A 19,761-nucleotide genomic window follows, 5' to 3' on the forward strand; every position below is an offset into this window, starting at 1 on the left:
CATTCTGCCACAATTAGTCAATATTAATTGCAGCAAAGCAAAGGGGAACAGCAGAAGGGAAGTAATAAGACATCTTAGGAAGAATCACAGAAATGAAAGCCACTCTAAAAGATGCAATGACAGCAATAACCTTAGAGATACCAGCAAAGACACTCCAACTTCCAGTAGGTAACAAAATGGAAGAAAAAAACATGATGGAAAGGACAGAATATGATGTCTATCATAATCCCATGTGATTCAGTGGTTTTTCCACCCTTCTTCAGGAAAAGAAGTTGTGTAGGAAAGTAAGCAAGAGGGACACCGACAAGGTTGGGTCAAAGGGTATGCAGTTTTACAGTCCTTTACATATAATTCCAAATTGCTCCAAAATGGTTGGATCAGTTCACAATTCCATTAACAATGTATTAAGGAAGAGACAAGCATCATACCAAAAGCTCTGCAAACTTGCCGATGAAACCAGGAAAAGATTTTCATTCATGATCTTGTAAGAACAGGTGTCCAAAAAATTAGGCACACCCTTAAAGCGCCAAAGCATAAAATTTTGTACCCTGTCTCAAAGCAAGTCCCTTCTGTTATTCCCCATTGTCTGGGTGTTAAGAAGGTTACAGTCTCTCTGGAATGCCTAATTCCCCCAAAGGAAGCCCCATCATAAAGTTAAATAATATAATTTAAATTGTGTGTGTGTATAAAAATAATTTTTTTTCTATACCTGCCCTGAAGTTAGGAGGACCTGAGTTCAAATCTAGCCTCAGACACTTAATACTTCCTACCTGTGTGACTCTGGGCAAATCACTTAACCTCAATTGCCTCAGGGGAAAAAAAATTCTCTAATGAGGAATGCAAAGATCAATCTTGATCCATCCCTCATTTGAAGCATCATGAATTCTAACTCATTGTAGACTAAATTAATATTCTCTTACAATGTTTTCCAAAAGTAAATACAGTCTTTATTCATGTTCTAGCCTTTAGTTATGATATTTTGTCTTGCTGGAACATAACAGTATGAAAACAAAGGAATTAGTTCAAATGGTTACCAAGTACATGTAAGCAATTTAACAATTTGGCTTGTTAAATATTTGTGAAGCGTTATTTGATTAGTTCATGTGACACTTGAAAAATTCAGAATAACTTTATCAATTTTATTGCCTATTGGCATAAGTTGCACTGCCTTATCCATATCAACCCATTTTCCAATAACCCTGAATAAATTAATCTTTTATAGAGCTACACTCCTGGGAAAATCCATTCCAGCCCCAAGAGAGTGACTAGTGAGACCAGACAAAACATTTATACATAATTCTACAGTAACAATTCAAAAGCATCCATTTTTCTTTTACCACGGCTTAGAAAACTACACTACACACAGCTTCTGAAGAGGATAAGGGATTTTTTTTAAAAAGGGGATTCAGTGCTCTTTGGAAATGAGATAACTTGATCAAGTGCCTACATGGCATATTTTTATCCAAAGCAACAAACACTTGTTCAACCACAGACTTGACTGCTATTCTTAAAAAGAGAAAAAGGAAATCCATTTTGTGAAAAGAAAAATCCTTTCTTTCTACTATGATTTTGAGAAACAGTAGCTTATTCATCTGTCAATTATCTCCTTGGAAACTTCTCATCCTCTTCTTTTTATCTAAATGGGAAATCTACAAACATCAACTAAATTATCTTAAAAGGCTCTCTTTGAACATGGTTTTTTACTTCAGTCTCTTCTCATGAAAGGCCTCACAGATAGAATGCAAAACTAATCTACTCATTGTGAGATGAGAATATCAGTGTTCTCAAAAGGCTGAAAAGCCTTGGGATATAGTCATTATAAGATACTTAATTCACCTTCTACTGATGTTATATTTCAATTGCCTTAAAAATGACTTAATGGGGACTTTTCAAAACCTAAAATTTGGTAAAAAGTAAATCAGTTTCCCTTAAAAAAACAAGTAGTGCTTTGGGAACTTACCAATCAAACCATTTAACTATTTTAAAAAACAATTTCCTTCCCTTACGCTTTTTCTTACTTTTCAATATTTTTTTTCAAACTAGAAGGTTTAAATTCCCAATGATTTACGTACAAAAATATTTACCACAGCTTTTTGGTAAAAAAAAAAAAAAAAAAAAATGGAATGAAAGGAGAGTCCATCAATTGGAAACTAGATGAAACAATTATACAAATTAATGGCATATTATCATATCACAAGAAATTATGAAGGGGGCAGTTTTGGAGAAACTGAGAACAGAGGCAAGAACTGATACAAAGTGAGAAGAATAAAGAACATTTTTAAAAAATAATTGAAAGATTTAATAATCATGGTTAATTCAAAAACCAACCATAATTCCAGAGGGTCCCATGATGAAACATTGTAAAGTCCTGGCTAGCTCCCTGGAGGCCTCAAGAACAGCTGGAGTCAGGATAAGTAAAAGTAACTCCTTTTAAAGGTGTGAACTAAACACATTACCTTGTCTCAAGTTCTGACCCATAACATCTGTAAGAATCCTAACACTTTTCTATTTTTCTTTTCTCGCTCTCTCTTTTTTTTTTAACAAATAGAAAATAAAAACAATACAAAAATTTTAAAATTTAAAAAATAATTCTTATGAAGCAGCTACATAGTACACTGGATAGGGCACCAGTACTGGAGTCAGGGAAGACCAGAGTTCAAATCCAGTCTCAGACACTTCTTAGCTATGTGATTTTGGGCAAGCCACTTAACTCCACCTCTCCCTTACCACCACAACCAAGAGCAAAGGGGGGGAAGTGTGCTGGAATAAGAAGAAAACAGAATCAAAGAGTCGGAAAACCTATGTTTGAATATTGGCCATGCTACCTACATAACATTTTACAGTGGAGACAACATAATACAATGGAAAACGCTTTGGAGTCTGAGGAGCTGGTGTCAGATCCTACTTTGGCACTTAGTACTTAAATTATTTTGTAAAATGAGAGGGTTGGATTAGAAGTTCTGAGGGTTTTTCCTGCTTTAAAATCTGCTTCCTCTTATGATCTAGTATAACCTCATTTTACATATGAACATATTAAAGACTTCTTAGTAAGATGACATATCCCTGTGATCAGAGGTTGAAAGTTTGTAAATGGCAAAAGTGAGATGAGGGGTGTAGAAAATGTGGTTAAAGATCTTGTTTCTGCATTACAGTGGGGGGTGCACAAGTAACAACACACTTGTGAAAACGCCTATATGATAAAAAACATGTAACTGGATTTTGCATGAACATGACCAAATAAAGTGAATGCCAATGGGAGACATGATTAGGAGTAGGGACTCACAGAGGGGATTCAGATGCTCTAGTAAGCTCTGTAGTACCCAGCCATGGGGAATTAGGGGAGGGGTGCCAATATAGTCACTTACAAGGAACTGTGACCAAAGAAGGTAATAGCCAACAGGATAAGTGATTAGAGATGGGGCCTCCTTTGGGGGAAATTAGACATTCCAGAGAGGCTGTAACCTCCATAACACCCAGCTAATGGGGAATCAGGGAGGGGACTAGCTTTGAGACAGGGTACAAAAATTTATGCTTTGGCGCTTTAAGGGTGTGCCTATTTTTTTGGACACTTGTTCTTACAAGATCATAAATGCAAATCTTTTCCTGGCTTCATCGGCAAGTCTGCAGAACTTTTGGTAAGATGCTTGTCTCTTCATTAATACATTGTTGATGGAGTTGTGAACTGATCCAACCATTCTGGAGAGCAATTTGGAATGATGTCTAAAGGACTATAAAACTGCATACCCTTTGACGCAGCAGTGTCTCTACTAGACCTGTATCCCAAAGAGATCATAAAAAAGGAGAAATGATTAATATGTGTAAAAAATGTATGTGGCGTGGCAGCCCTTTTTTGTAATGGCAAGAAACTGGAAACTGAGTGGATGCTCATCAGTTGGAGAATGGCTGAATAAATTATGGTTTATGAATGTTATGGAATATTATTGTTCTGTAAGAAATGATCAGCAGGATGATTTCAGAGAGGTCTGGAGACACATGAACTGACACTGATTGAAAGAGAACCAGATCATTGTACAGAGCAATAGCAAGATTATAATATGATCAATTCTGATGGACATGACTCTTTCCATCAATGAGATGACTCAGCAGTCCCAATGGGCTTGTGATGAAGAAAGCCATCTGCACCAAGAGAGAAGCTGTGGGAACTGAGTGTGGATCAAACATAGTATTTCCACCTTTTTTTATTGTTTTTTGCTTTCTCATTTTTTCCTTTTTGATCCAATTGTTCTTGTGCACAATAATAATTGTGGATATATGTACAAAATAATTGCACGTTTAACATATATGGATTACTTGCCATCTGGAGAGAAAGAAAAGAAAATTTGGAACACATGGTTTTTCAAAGATGAATGTTTAAAAGTATGCATATGTTTTGAAAATAAACAGCTTTAATTAAAAAAAGGATGTTTGTCTCTTACAAGGGGAAAAATTATTAAGAAAAAAATTTAACTGAAAAAAAAACATCAGGGCAAGGTGGCAATTAAATGTTAAGAATGAATGAAAATGCTGTGTGATCCTGGGCAAGTCACTTAACCCCAGCCTTAAAAAAAAATAAAATTAAAAAAAAAAAAAAAGGCGAATGAAAATGGATAGACAGCCAATAAAAAGTGTTGCACTGGTATCCATAAAACAACAAAAGAGCTGGAGAAAGTTTTTAAATGGATTGATAAATGCTCTCTAGAGAAACTGATAGAAGAACAATGGCAAGAAATCTCACAGTATGAGAAAGCATGGATTGGTTTAAATGAACACCCATATTAAGGCAATTAAATAACATTTATTTAGACTCAAATATGTGCCAAAAATTATGGTGGGGATATAAAAGGAAAAATAAAAAAATAAAGTCATTCCTGCCCTACAGAAACTTATTTTGTACCTAAGGATGAAACAAGTACACAAATATTTTGTCACAAAATATACAAAAATAAATATGAAATCACAGGTCATCCAAGTACTAAAACAGGTAGAGTGTCCTGCTTGCAAGCACACATTCTATTTAATTTTCTTCCATTTTGAATTGAAGTTTTTACAAAACCACCTCATGATTGTTCAAATATTTCATTTTTACAAGTTCATCCTGAATTTCCAAAGAGTTTTTCTTATTTTCTTATACTTTGTATATGATCATTCTATATATTTCACAGATTTTATAACTTTTATAATTTTTACAAATATTACTAAATAAAAAGATGACTATAAGAAAATGTGCTAATATTGATAAAATATAATAGCTGCATTTTTTTCCCTGTGGGGATTTGATTTCCCCCCCCAGATGCTATCAAATACAAAAACAAATATTACAAACTGTCAAAATATCAATCATAAGTATTATGTCCTATGCAAATATATGCCAATGGAAGGGCTTATTTTTCTTTTCAACTCCTGCCTCTTCCTACCTCGTCACACAAAAAAGTATGAGATACAAAAATAATCCAATTCTATATCCCAATAGCATTTTATATCATTTACACAAACAGTACTTTGTTTAACAAAATTATATAATCCTACAGTTTATAACATCACAATGCAGCAACCATGCCAAGGGAATTTCCTGTACAAACAATAAATATGAGTCTATTAATCAAGCGTCATTCTACATGGTTCAAAGTTGTCTCATTAAGTCTAAGATCTTCTAGGGCTTAGTAATAAATTTATCCAAATTAATTTGCTCAATATGTAAAAGGAAAAAATTCCATACTAGAGTTGGCCCAATGTTCTACCTGGTCTATTATTCTATTCTCTAATACTAATTCCAAAAACCATGTGGGGAAAAAAGACATAAAGTGAAAAACAATAGCAATTGTTCTAATGAGGTTAGGGATATAGCTTAAATAGTCTAAAACTCATCAAGCACACTAAGGATAGCTATGTATATTTATGGCATTATCTAATTAACTTTTTGTATCTGAATCTTCAGCATCATTTTGTCCTGCCTTCATTCTCTATTATTATCTTATAAATACTATGACAACAGAATTTTCTGTTCATAGAAATAAAAATCCAATGAGCAATCTCTGAAAACCTTTAAATTGCTCTTTAGTGAAGTATTGAGAGAAAATGTTATAATTTTGTAAGAAGAAAAAAGAAGTAGGAAATTTGATCCTAAGGTGAATTTTAAGATCACTGTGAAATTTTCAATGATCTAATATTATCAACTTGAAAATCTAGATACACTCTTTTCAAAGACAGAGACCATTTCCAATTGAAAATCAAATGTTCTGACATTTATATACATGCACATTTAGTTTCTCAAGTTTTCCCATGAAAAAAATAAAACATAACTTCTATTTTAAGATAATGAAAAAATAAAATACTGTGCATATTCAAAAAAAATCTTCATGTTTAATAAAGAACTAAATAAAATTATTTCCAAGTTAATCTGTACACCACAAGTTTTATAAGAAAAGGAGTTAATTTATTCTTAATTTATTTGTCATATGGATTAGATGAGAAGTTGCAAAATCAAAAGTAGTTAAATCAAAAAATACTCAGAAGGATGACTGAATCATTTTTCACAGCCAATTCTGATTACTTTTGCCAGGATTTGGGTTGAAATGAAAACTGCAAAGTGAAACCTGTGTAAATGTAATCAGCAAGTGCTAACAAAGCAACTTAAGATTCAAATGGGGAAAAAAAAAAAAAAAAAAAAACCACAATTAATGTTCTGAGTACTACAGACTATGTTGCAATGTAATCAGAAATCTATAAGTAAATACTGAACAGTCAAGAAATGAATGCTTTTTAATGTTTCAGTTTTTTGGGGGAGGAACCTACTTAAAAATGTTTGGTTTGGGATGAAAAAAAAAAAAAAGAAAAGAAAATAGTATATATCTCTTCTAAAATAAATTAGAATTTGATTTTTTTTTAAAATAGGACTACTCTAATGTTCACTACAATAAGTACCTGCAACTACCTGGAAATAGTACCTGCAATTGACTACATAATATTATGTACACATTAATATGTACATAATACATAATAAAAGACAAGACAAATGCAACTGTATATATTTTTAAATAACCACCACTTTAAAAGAACTGTGCCTTCAATAATTATTTTATTTTTTATTTTGAAACTTTCAAAATCTTACTCATCATATTTTCTGAATGTAGCTACCTCCAATTTTCTTTCTGGTATTTGCAATGGCACCAACATATATTCATTTTCACTTTTAAACATATGGAACTCTTTCTCTCTGATTTCAGCTCCAAACTGGAAGAACAAGATCCTAACGGTGTCCTACCAAACATTAAGGTAAAACACTCAGTGTAAAAGATTTTAAGATACATCAAAATGTATGTAGAACTTCTTCAGGTTAAGAAGAGGAAAAAAAAAACAAGAAGGAAGGAAAAAGTAAGAAAGAGAAAGGAAGAAGCATTTATCAAGCACTTTCCATGTACCAAGTACTATGGCTAAGTAGTTGAGATTCAAAGCAAAATCAAGTCACAGGAGTAATTCTTACAAGCTCCACCACTCATTAGCCCTTTGTACTTTTCATATGCTTCTTCAGTTTGGAAGGAAACTACTTGAAATCAAGGATCAAATCTAAGTTTTGTTCTGTACACCTAAGTACCCAATGAGCACATCTACATTCACTGACTGGTTAAAATCTCTGGGTCGTGAAGTGGTTTAAACACAGAAGAACAGAGATCACTGCTTGGATGAAAGCTTTAAATAACTGAAATAGTTAAGACCAGATAGGAGAACCAGGTTATCACAAATCAGTGGCAAGGACCCCACCCCTCCATATATACACACACACAAACACACACACACACAATTTACTATTAGTTAGAACTAACAAAACAGCCAGACCCTAATTGTTTCATTTAACTTATGCATTGGGAATTTTCTTTAGTTTAAGGAAAACATTTATTTAATTTTCAATAATGAAGGACATTATTTTTTTTATCAAACTACAGAAACTAAAATTTAACTATATTTGTCTTTTAAAATGAGACAAAAAAAGAACATTTGTTTTTTAAAATATTAAGATATACCTGAACATACACATCCTTATGACAGAATTGCAAGCCCTTAGTGGATTCATTTACTACAGGGCATTTTCTCTTTCTCTTCCTCATTAATTTAGTCTGTCCCGCTCACTATTAGGTTTAGTTTTAAATCTGAGGGGGTTTTTGCCTTTTTTTTTTTTTAATGCCATACTACCCCAAAGTACAGAAAGATACATACATATCTTTTAATTCTGTGAATTAATTTATAAAATCAGTTTGAAAAAAACAAAAGGATTTTGAAATTAATGAAATTTCAAATGATATAAAAAAGGACTTCTTTCAATGTTTGGTGTTTTTTTCCCTGTCCATATTCACAGCTTTAAATAAAAAAAAAAAAAAAATGGAAATCAGACATTAAGAACCCACCAGGCTACAAATTCAATGAGCTTCATTTCTTACTAGAAAAATTATAAAAATCTTTAAAATAGATAGCAGCCTTTAATTTTCCTGCAGAAGTTAAAATATGCTCCTGAGCTTTTTGCATTTACCTCACACTTAGTATGAGGTTGCTCAACTTATTTGTTCATGCTTTTTAAGCATCTTCAACATAAACTAGTCATCATCAGCTTTTCTTTAAAAGTTTTCTTAAAAGATAAAATTGCAACATGGTCTGTGTTGTTAAAGAATAAAAAGGAGTCAGGAGTCAAAAAAGGGATGAGATAAGGTTAGCTCTGAAAAAAAATCAAGTGATGTACTTACTGCCAAAGCCTTGGACAATTTAGCTCTAAAGTCATTCAAGATGATTGACACAATATCCTGATGTGGCACAAACGCAAAGCCATGCTCCAAATAGACTTTCCTTCCTCGGAACAAATCCAGAGCATCAGCAAAAGGAACCTGGAAGTAGAAAGCCAAGGAAAATAAGTTATTGTGTAACAAACTCGGTTTTCATATGTGCTAAATCTAAATAAAGCTCACATTTTAGACAATGCTTAGCTTAAGAAATAACATCCATCACAACAAACCCAAAAGATAGAAAAAGGATAAATACATACTGCATAAAATGGCGAATGGATTGTATGGGGGAGGAGTAAATCATATGAAATCACTTGACTACATTAAATAAAATAGCTAACATTTATATAGTGCTTATTATGTTCCAGGCACTATCCTAAATTCTTATACTTATTATTTCTTTTGATCTTTACAACTTTGGGAGGAAAACATTATTATAATACCTTTTTTATACATGAGTAAACTGAGGTATATATATCATACAAAGTATGACTTGCCCAGAAAGACACAGCTAAGTAAATGTATAAGACCAGATTTTTAACACCAGTTTTTGTCATTCCAATCCCAGAACTTTACCCACTATACCATCTAGCTGCTCCAGGTTCACAAGTAATTGTACGTATTTGGAGATAGGAGGAATATAATAAAGACCTTACTTTTGTTCCATATAATCATAATAATTATTTATTGGAAAAGATAAGAAGAAAGTCCCCAACCTGTGATTTTATTAATGACTTATAATTTCATTAATGCTCAGGATTCTCCCTCTTTAGATTGAGAATGTCAACTCATTTCCAACTCATAATCATAGAATTTATCTGGGATACTTAAAAATGAAGTGACTTACTTGCCTATAATTATACAATCTCTCTGTATTGGAGGTAATAATCCTTTCTACATCATGAACAACTCTATACCTATGCCATACTGACAATGGCTTCTCAATAACAAAAATAATTCTAATTATCACCATAATGCTTTATATTTATAAAACTTGACTTTTTCATCACTTTCACAGATTTTCATCTCATCTTCCTATATATATATATATATATATATATATATATATATATATATATATCTTCCTCTTTTCAAAGATATCACAAATTCCCATTTTACAGATGATGAAGATAAGCTTAGAGTGAGTTGAAGTAACTTGGTGAACATCACACAACTAAGTAGTAGAGTCAGGACTTGACCTTATGTCTAAGCTTTTTCTATCACATTATTTTACCAAGCTAAAAACTTTTAATTTCTACTAACCCACAATTCTTTAGACTTCCAAATGATCACTACCAACTACTTTGTATTTTATATAGCAACAAGTAAATAAAATATGTTCTACTAAAGAATACAAATATGTACTACTAAAAACTACTGAAATAATATAAGTAGCCTCCACATCTTTCTGTATCTCTGTTCACTGTAAAAATTTAAATAGTTAATCCCAGTGCTAGAAAATGTCAATAATGAAACAACCATGTTAGGTGTTCACTTTTACTATTAAATCTTTTTTTAACCTCTGTTTATTGTTATGTAATTGTTCTCATCTGGTTGCTTCAGTCTTATCCAATTCTTTTGTGACACCACTCAGGATTTCTTGAATGGCTTGCCATTTCCTTCTCCAGTTATTTTACAGATGAGTAAACTGAGGTAAACAAGATAAACGATTTGCCTAAGGTCACACAACTAGTATCTGAGACCACATTTGAACCCAAGTCTTGCTGTCTCCAAGCCCACTGCCATCTAGATGCCCATATAAGTTTTGTTGTTGCTCAGTCATGTCTAAAACTCTTTGTAACCCCATCTGGATTGTTTTTGATGTGGTAGACTGCAAAAACAGAACTTTAGGAAGAGAGATACCTTGTGACTTATTTATTATGTTATTATTACAGTGATTGATTCTAAACATTTTTGGATAAGCAGTTGTGAATATCATCAGAAAATGTACAACACAAAACAACTCAGGTGAATAGAACAAGATATAAGATTTTCCAGAGTAAAGGAATTTTTCTCCTTCAAAAGATGAAATAGAAAGAGGATCCTATCTTCTTTCTCTACTGAACCCTAAAATGATAGAAATATCAGACTTTCTAAGATTTAGATAAGTTAAAACATTTATAACTGACAAACTCTGACAAACTTCACTTGAAAGATCTGAGAATTACTTTCTAACTTAGATGTTCTTAATTTTTCAAATAAGGATAATATTAGCAAAGTGCTTTGATTTCTGCTCTGGAGACCTGACTTCTTTCTCTTCTTTCCTCTCCCATCAAAAAAAAAAAAAAAAAAATTGCTTTACTTAAAATAGTTGGCACATTGGGGCCATAGTTTGAGCTTATCTGGAGTATCCAGTAAAAAAGTATTTCAAAAAATACAGAGCTAAATCACATCAATGATTTTTACAGATGCATATATCATACAAAGACTTGAATTAAAAGTCAATATATGTGAACTGACATTTTAATCCAAAAAAACTATGAAAAATGCAGAAGTTTGCTTTGTCTAAGCTAAGTTTAATTATTTACTTAAGCCTCCTGAAGGTTGTAGGGAAGAATATTTTTTGATCAAAGTATAAGCTGTTTGCTTATACTTCCAAAAATAACCTTCCAAAAATGGAGTAGTATCATAAAATCAGAGAATTCTCTAACATAATTTAATTAGGTTTACACCTAATAGTAGGGCAACAAGGAAGTACAGTGGACAGACTCCTGGGTTTGAAACCAGAAAGACTAATCTTCAAAAGTTCAAATCTAGCCTCAGATACTCACTAGCTGAGTGACTATATATGTATATATACAGAGTATATCTGTAAAATGAGCTAGAGAAGAAAATGGCAAAATACTCCAGTATCTCTGTCAAGAAAAAAACCAAAATGGGGTCACAGAGAGTCAGATATGAATGAAAAAATAACTTAACAACAACATCCTTATTTATAGTTATTTTAAAAAAATACTTATTTTTTCTCCAGTAATGTAGAATGGGAAAAATACTAGATTAACATAAATTCAAGTGCCAGTTCAGATATTTAGAAATTGGGTGGATGATGCTGTGAATCTTCTACCACTTCAATTGAATTGTTGATTGTGGGTATGAGCCTGAGTAAACCTGATCATAATTAGTGTCATGGAAAGAAATATTAACTGTGTTTTAAGTAAAGGCAGATACCCTCCCCACCCTACTACCCACATTGAATGAGGCAGAGCCAAGATGGCAGAGAAAAGGCAAAAATTCGTCTGAGCTCTCCCCAATACCACAAAAACAAACAAAAAAATTCACAAAATGACAATTTTCCAGCAGTACCATCTTTCATTTTCCAAATCTCTCAGCCCAGAGACAGTTAAGAGTTGGAACAAATGGTCAGAAGGAGATCACAAGGGTCCCTTTACCAGGGACAGGTCTATGTTGCACTGCCCATACCTAAACAAAGCAATAGCACAGCAGAGCTTGAAGCAGTAGGGGACCTGGGGCCCTGGTCATAGTTCTAGGGTACAAAGAGTATTTGTGGTCCCTCACAGATCACAGCACAGTATAGGAGAGTATTAACTGCACCTGTTCCTAAATGATACCACTTTAGAAGAACCAAAAATTTCCCCAGAATTATCCCCAAAATATCTGCACAAAAAACTGAAGCTTTTGACAGTACCCCCTTCCCATCCCAGATGCAGAGCAACACTTTAGAGTGAAAAGTCAAGACACAGGCTGGAAAGATGAGGAATAGCAGGAAAAGATCCCAACTATAAAAAGTTACTATGGCAACAGAGAAGATCAAATACAAACTCAGAAGGAAAAAAACAAAGTCCAAAAAAAATTCAAAGCCTCAAAAAAAAAAAAAAGAAAAGAAAATGAAATAGTCTCAGGCCATGGAAGAGCTCAAAAGCTCAAAAGTTTGATTTTTAAAATCAAGTAAGAGAGGTAAAAGAAAAATTGATGAGAGAAATGAAAGGGTTACAAGAAAAATTATGGGAAAAAAGTCAAAAGCTTGGTAAAGAATATAGAAAAAGTATTGAAGAAAATAATACCTTAAAAAACAAAAATGGACAAATGGAAAAAGATATACAAAAATCTACTGAATTTTTTTTTCCAAAATGAAAAAAATACAAAAACCACTGAAATAAATAATTCTTTAAAAATCTGAATTGGGGGCAGCTAGGTGGTACAGTGGTTAGAGCACTAGCCCTTAAGTCAGGAGGACCTGACTTCAAATCTGACCTCAGTCACTTAATACTTCCTAACTGTGTGACTCTAGGCAATCACAACTTCAATTGCCTCAGCAAGAAAAGAAAAAAAAAAAAAAAAAAAAAAATTTGAATTGGAGGGAGCAGCTAGTTGGTACAGTAGATAGAGTACCAGTCCTGAAGTCAGGAGGACCTGAGTTCAAATCTGGCCTCAGCTACTTAACACTTCCTAGCTATGTGATCCTGGGCAAGTCATTACCTCCATTGCCTAAAGGGGAAAAAAATTAGAATTGTACAAATGGTAACTAATAACTTTATGAAACATCAAAAAACATCAAATAATCAAAACAATGAAAAAATACAAGAAATTGTGAAATATAGCTCATTAGAAAAACAACAGAACTGGAAAACAGATCCAAAAGAGATGACCTCAGAATTATTGGACTACCTGAAAACAATGATCAAAAAAAGAATCTATACATCATCTTTCAAGAAATTATCAAGGAAAACTTCCCTGACATTCTAGAACCAAAGGGTAAAATAGAAATTGAAAGAATCACCAATCACCCTCTGACAGAGATCCCAAAATGCTATCTCCCAGAACACTATAGCCAAATTCCCAAACTTTCAAGAAAAGAAGAAAATACTGTAAGCAAAATAATTCAAATATCATGGAGCCATAGTCAAGGTAAGACAAGATTTAATAGTTTCTACATTAAAAGATAAGAGACTTAGAATATGATATTTCAAAGGGCAAAAGATCTAATACCAAAAATCACCTATGTAGCAAAACAGAATATAATCCTCCAGGGAGGGAAATAGACGTCCAATAAAATAGGGATTTTCAAACATTCTGGATGAAGAAAATAGAACTGAAAAGAAAATTTGGCTTTCAAATACAAGACAAGAAGTATAAAAATGTAAATAGCAAAGAGAAATCATGAGATATTAAAGTTAGGCTGTTTACATTCTTACATGGGAAAATGATATTTGTAATTCCTAAAAACTTTCTCATTATTAGGGCAATTAGAAGTAATATACATAGAGAACAGAGTTGAATATGATGAGGATTATATATATATTTTTTAAATTACAGAGTGAGAAAAAGGAATGTACTAGAAAAAGAGGAATGGGAAAAGTAGATTGGGATAAACTATCTAACATAAAGGAGGCATAAAAGAGTTTATAGTGCAGGAGAAACTTAATTCTCATCAGAACTGGCTCAAAAAAGAAATAATAAATATATTCAGTTGGGCATAGAAATCTATTTTACCATACAAGAAAGTAGGAAGGAAAGGCGATAAGAGTTGTGATAAAAAAAAAAAAAAAAAAGGTAAACTGGAAGAGAAGCAAAATACTTTTTAGAATGAAAGGAGAAAGAGTAGAATAAAGACGGTGAAAATAGAATAGAGTTACATAGCAATCACAACTGAAAAAAAAAATTTACAAGTTTCTCATAAAAACTTCAGTTCTCAAATATATAAAAGACTGGACTGAATTTAGAAAAATTAGAGCCATTCCTCAAGATAAATGGTTAAATGATACAAAAAGAAGTTTTTCTATGAAATAATCAAAGCTATCTATAATCACATGGAAAAAAATGCTCTAAATCACTACTGATTGAAGAAATGAAAATTAAAGCAACTCTAAGTGATGATATTACATCTATAAGATTAGTTAAAATGACCAAAAAAAAGAAAATGACAAATGTTGGGAGACTGTGAGCAAATAAGTCATTACTGGATTGGTGGTGAAATTGTGAATTGTTTCAAACATTCCGTAGATCAATTTGGAACTACGTTCAAAGGGCTATAAAACCATGCATACCCTTTGACCCAACAATATCACTATCAGGTTTAAAAAACAGGTTTAAAAAAAAAGAAAGAAAGAAAAAGGAAAATCCTATATATGCAAAAATATTTATAGTAGCTCTTTTAGCAGTGGCAAAGAATTAGAAACTGAGGAGACACCCATCAATTGGGTAATGTCTGGACAAGCTATTGGATATGATTATGATAGAATACTATTGTGCTATAAGAAATGAAGAACAGTATGGTCTCTGAAAAACCTGGAAAGACTTATATGAACTGATACTAAGTGAAGTGACTAGAACCAGGAAAACATTGTATGTAGTGACAGTAATATTTTATGATGATCAATTGTGAATAAATTAGCTATTCTCAGCAATACAATGGTACAGGACAATTCTAAAAGATTTATAATAAAAATACTATCCATCCCAAAGAAAGAACTGGTGGAATCTAACTTCAAATTGAAGCATGCTCTATTTTTCTTGTCAGTTTTCTTGTCTGTCTTCTTTCACAACATCATCAACATAAAACATTTGCCTTCTCAATGAGGGGCAAAGGTTAGAAAATAAAGAGAATTTGAAACTAAAAATAAATTTTAAATGAATGTTAAAAATTGTTTTTACATATAATGGGGTAAAATATAAAATATTAAGTTAAAAAACAGATTATTCCAGAATTGAATGGTAAAACTAGGTATATTTAAGTACAAAGAAAAAAAAAAAAAAAAAAAGCTTAAGGAAATGATATGAACATTCATGAAAAGATACCTTCAAGTATTCAAAGGTCTATTTAGTGGGTTTTAGCCAAAGCCTCCTATAAGAATTCATTTTTTAAATATATATGTCAAGTGAAGAAGTACATCAAGGACAAAAGGCATAATAAAAATTTAACTAAGGGTGAACATGAAAATACAGCTGAATCATTAAGTTCTAGGGGAGAAAAATCATTAAATAGGAAAAAGAGAAAAAATTAAAAGACTTTCTAATTCATTTTTTTTTCTAATCATTTTAGGTGTGTCCAACTCTTCATGACCCCATTTAGGGTTTTTATGGCAAAGACAGTAAAATGATTTGCCACTTCATTTTACAGTTAAGGAAAGTAAGACAAACAGCATTGGGTGACTTACCCAAGGTCACATAGCTGGTGGGTGTTTGAGGTCAGATTTGAACTCAGGAAGATAAGTCTTCCTGATTCCAGACCCAGGTTTCAATACACTGCATCATCTAGAGGCCCTTATAATTCATGTACACTTTCTTTTGACTATTGCTGAGCAATCTTTGGACTCATACAACATCTAGTTTTTGAGGATAAAAGTAATCTGGAGGAGCATGGAATGATTATTATTCCTCTGACTTGTCAAGACCCTCATTTACATCAGGGGTAGGGAACCTTTTTTCTGCCCAAGGGCCATTTGGATATTTATAAAAATCATTTGTACAAAATTATAAACTTAACAGAACTCAAATAGTTGGAAGTTCTTGTATCTAGTTTTCAGCTAGTGATCACCTGCAATTGCTTTAGCAAATGATTTTGAGGGCCTTATCCTTTTCCCCACCCCTGCTTTACATGATATGCTTTCATTTGGATCTGGGATAAAGATCCCTGTGGGGGACAAAGAAAGATCCTAAAAGTCTATCCACTGCTCCCAACTATTACAGGATCCAATATTTGTATGATGTGTCCTTAATTTCTGTATCCTCTGATGATTCTCAGGAAAGACCACATGAAAAGAGAGGAAGGAAGGGGGAAAATGGAGAAGGGAAAGAAACAGAAGGGAGGGGAAAGGGAAGATGGGAAAGGAGAAGGGAGAAAAAGTAAAGGGGAAAGAGGAAAGGAAAAAAGGAAAGCAAAGGAAAAGTGGGGACCTGGACTAAGAGTTTTAGTACTTGGCCATGAGAAATAATACATGTTTGTTGGCCTGACTTGGCTGTATCTCTCTGGGTAACAGAAAAAAGAAATGGAGAACTGACCTGAGCTGGTCAAACTGCTATGGGTGACAGGCTATTTTGAGAACTGCAACCAGAATAGGCTAATATGATTTATATCTGAACCTGTATTTCTAAGATTCCCTAAGGGACAACAGAGAAAAAACCATAGCAAACATTTATACAGCACTTTAAGGTTTGAAAAGTGCTTTTATAAATATTACTTTATTTGATCTTCACAACAATCCAAAGAGGTAGGCACTATAATTATCCCCATTTTACACATGAGAAAAACAAAGCAGACTGAGGTTAAGTGTCTGAAGTCAAACAGCTGGTAAATGTTGAGACTAGATTTAAACTCAGGTCTTCCTGACTCCAGTTCTTTATCTTTTACCTTTACTTTATCTGCTACCTAGTTGCCTTGATTCTGCTATATTTTTATTTAGTTTTTTTTTAAAGATTCTTTATTGTTGTTATGAAAAATGAATTGGCTAAATAAAGTAATATTATTTTTAAAAAGACTAGGAAGACTATGCTTCAGTAATTTAAGAGAAAAAACAAACTTCCAACAATAGACATACTAGTTATACATCACTCTTCTGTATTCCTCAAGTGCTCTTGGTTAATTCTCCCAGCAGCATTCAGTCAGATGGATCTGGTTTTTGTACATGCCTATAAGTAGTAAAAATGTACTTATTTTCTAGATTCTAAAATTCATACTTTTTCCTGGGAATAAGCTCTGTCCCTGTCCTCCCCCCATTATTGAAGAATTACTACAAAAGCAAATATGCAGAAAAACAAAATGAGATACAGTAGCAAATATAAAAACCACAATCAAATTAGAATGTTATTCCAATTAAGGTGTGAGACATCCAAAAACACTAAAGGGAAAAATCATAAATTTCGCAACTATTCTAACCTATATATCTATAAGAGTCATTGTAACAGAATCACAAAAATCCTAGAAAAACAATCCAACAATTTTCTCACATACCTTATAAACTGCCTCTAATTCATATTTGTTTCCACTTAAAGGTGCTGAGGAATCAATAATATTCTGAAAATGGAGCTCCTTTTCTTCTTTACTAATCTGAAAGAAAACATACATTGTGCAATGTTTAAAAATACAAAAGACATTTTGTATTTAACTAATAAAATTAATTTTTAAAAAGCTTATTATTTTTGGTGAGCTGTATGAGCTTTAGAGCTAAAAAATTCCCCAAACCTTTATTACTAAAACTTTTTTTCAAAAGATGTTCATACTAAACATGAGTTCTAGTTACATCATACCATCATCAATGTCATCAAATGCCCACCCTAAAACTTCTGAGCACATAAGAAAAATGAAAATAGTACAATATGTTTTACATACCCCCACAAGAATACTGTAAGGATAAATGAAAAGAAGGTAAAAAGAGTAAGAGGAGTGAATGAGAGAAAAAGAAAAAAAGAAAGAAGAAGGGAGGGAAGAAACAGAGAAACAGAGAAGGAGAGAAGGAGCAAGGAAGAGACAAACACAGAAAAACAGAGAGAGAGGGAAGAAGAAACAGATAGACAGCCAGAGACAGAGAAACAGAGATGGGGGGGGGGAGAGAGGAGACAGATAGACAGACAGAGACAGAGAACAGAGATTGGGGGTGGGAAGGTGGGGAGAAACAGACAGCAAAAATAGAGAAACAGAGGAAGGAAAGGAGAGACAGACAGACAGAAAGGGAAACAGAAAACAGGGAGAGAGAGAAGGCCAGAGACAGAGGCAGAGGTAAGGACTGGCAGAGGAATAAGGAGATAGAGAAGGAAAGATAGAAAAAATACAACAATAATGTGTTGTTATCTATTACAACTATGTATTATTATATCCATACAATTGTTATTTTCTCCACCCAATCCCTCCATCCATAGATGTATACAACTATGTATCTATGTATTATTAATACCAAACATAAATATTGCTAAATTTCACTTTTTTTTTTAAAGCTCTGCACACTTAAAATATATTCTTCTTTTTTCTCAGAACCATACATCTGCTATCTTAGAACTTTGTTGGTTTACATATTTTCAAACTGAGAGCCTAGAGACTAGATTCAGGTTCTAACTCTGACATTAACTCTGGCTAAATCATTCTTTTTACCTCAGCTACCTAACTCTTCGGAGTTCTTTCGTGCCCTCTGGAGGGCTCATCTGGTATGTGCTCCCTCAGGGCATCAGTGGCCAGGCACTTCACCTCAGAATGGACAGCATAAGATGTAGAGGATGAACTAGAAGGTTACCAAAGTCATAGAACTTCTAAGCTATGAAGGCCTTCAGACATCATTCAAGTCAATACTTGAACACAATTGCTTTTGACAATATATCTGGCAAATGGACAGCTTGCCTTTGAATTCTTCCTCTCAAAGAGAAAGCAATCACAATATTCCACTTTAGGCTAAGATTTTTTACCTTTCATCAAGCCTAAATTTACTTTTCTACAATGCTGTCCCAGTGTTGGTCTTGTCTTCTGAGACCAAACAAAACAAGTTTAATCTCTCTTCCATGTGACAGTCCTTCAAACATTTGAGGACAGCTATCATGCTCCCCTAAGACTTTTTTTCTCCACATCCCTTCCAGCTTTAAAAAGTGATTCTACTTGTAATACACACACACACACAAATTTCCTCCAAAGAGGAAAAAATTCTACTGCTACAATTCTGGAGCTTTTGTTATCTCCATATTCTGCCCCAAATCTGCTCAAATATAAAGATTCCAACAGGCAGATTAATACTATCAACCTAGATAATGCAGTGTACAGTATGTGCAAAATGGGGCAGGGGCAAGGGAGAAAAGAACAAAAATGGATTCCACAGAAAATGTCAAAATATGAACATTCTAATGCAGGTATAAAAATAGCAATTCCAGGACAAGCTAAAAGAAGAACCAAATAAATTTAAAAAGTAAATAAGGGGTGGAAGGGCTTCTAAATATGAAAGTGCTATGAACACATAAAGCAGAAAACTGTTCCAAATGACATCCTATATCTATGTTGATAAGTATTATGTGACATGAATACCTCTAAACATTTAACATTTTTGATCATCTCTTACAA

General features: G+C 33.0%; 1 protein-coding gene across 3 annotated transcripts in view; it reads right to left on the reverse strand.

The window, feature by feature from the left end:
* PRIM2 (DNA primase subunit 2) overlaps positions 1–19,761 on the reverse strand; it is a 377,081-nt gene that overhangs the window by 301,871 nt on the left and 55,449 nt on the right. For all 3 annotated transcript variants that reach the window (XM_074310600.1, XM_074310602.1, XM_074310601.1), the window contains exons 6-7: positions 17,677–17,772; positions 8,733–8,870 (exon numbers count right to left, since the gene is read on the reverse strand). In XM_074310600.1, coding sequence (XP_074166701.1) covers positions 8,733–8,870; positions 17,677–17,772 — 234 coding nt within the window. The remainder of the gene's footprint in view (positions 1–8,732; positions 8,871–17,676; positions 17,773–19,761) is intronic.

The sequence above is a fragment of the Sminthopsis crassicaudata genome, chromosome 4 (assembly GCF_048593235.1).
Source record: "Sminthopsis crassicaudata isolate SCR6 chromosome 4, ASM4859323v1, whole genome shotgun sequence".
Taxonomy (NCBI): Eukaryota; Metazoa; Chordata; class Mammalia; order Dasyuromorphia; family Dasyuridae; genus Sminthopsis; species Sminthopsis crassicaudata.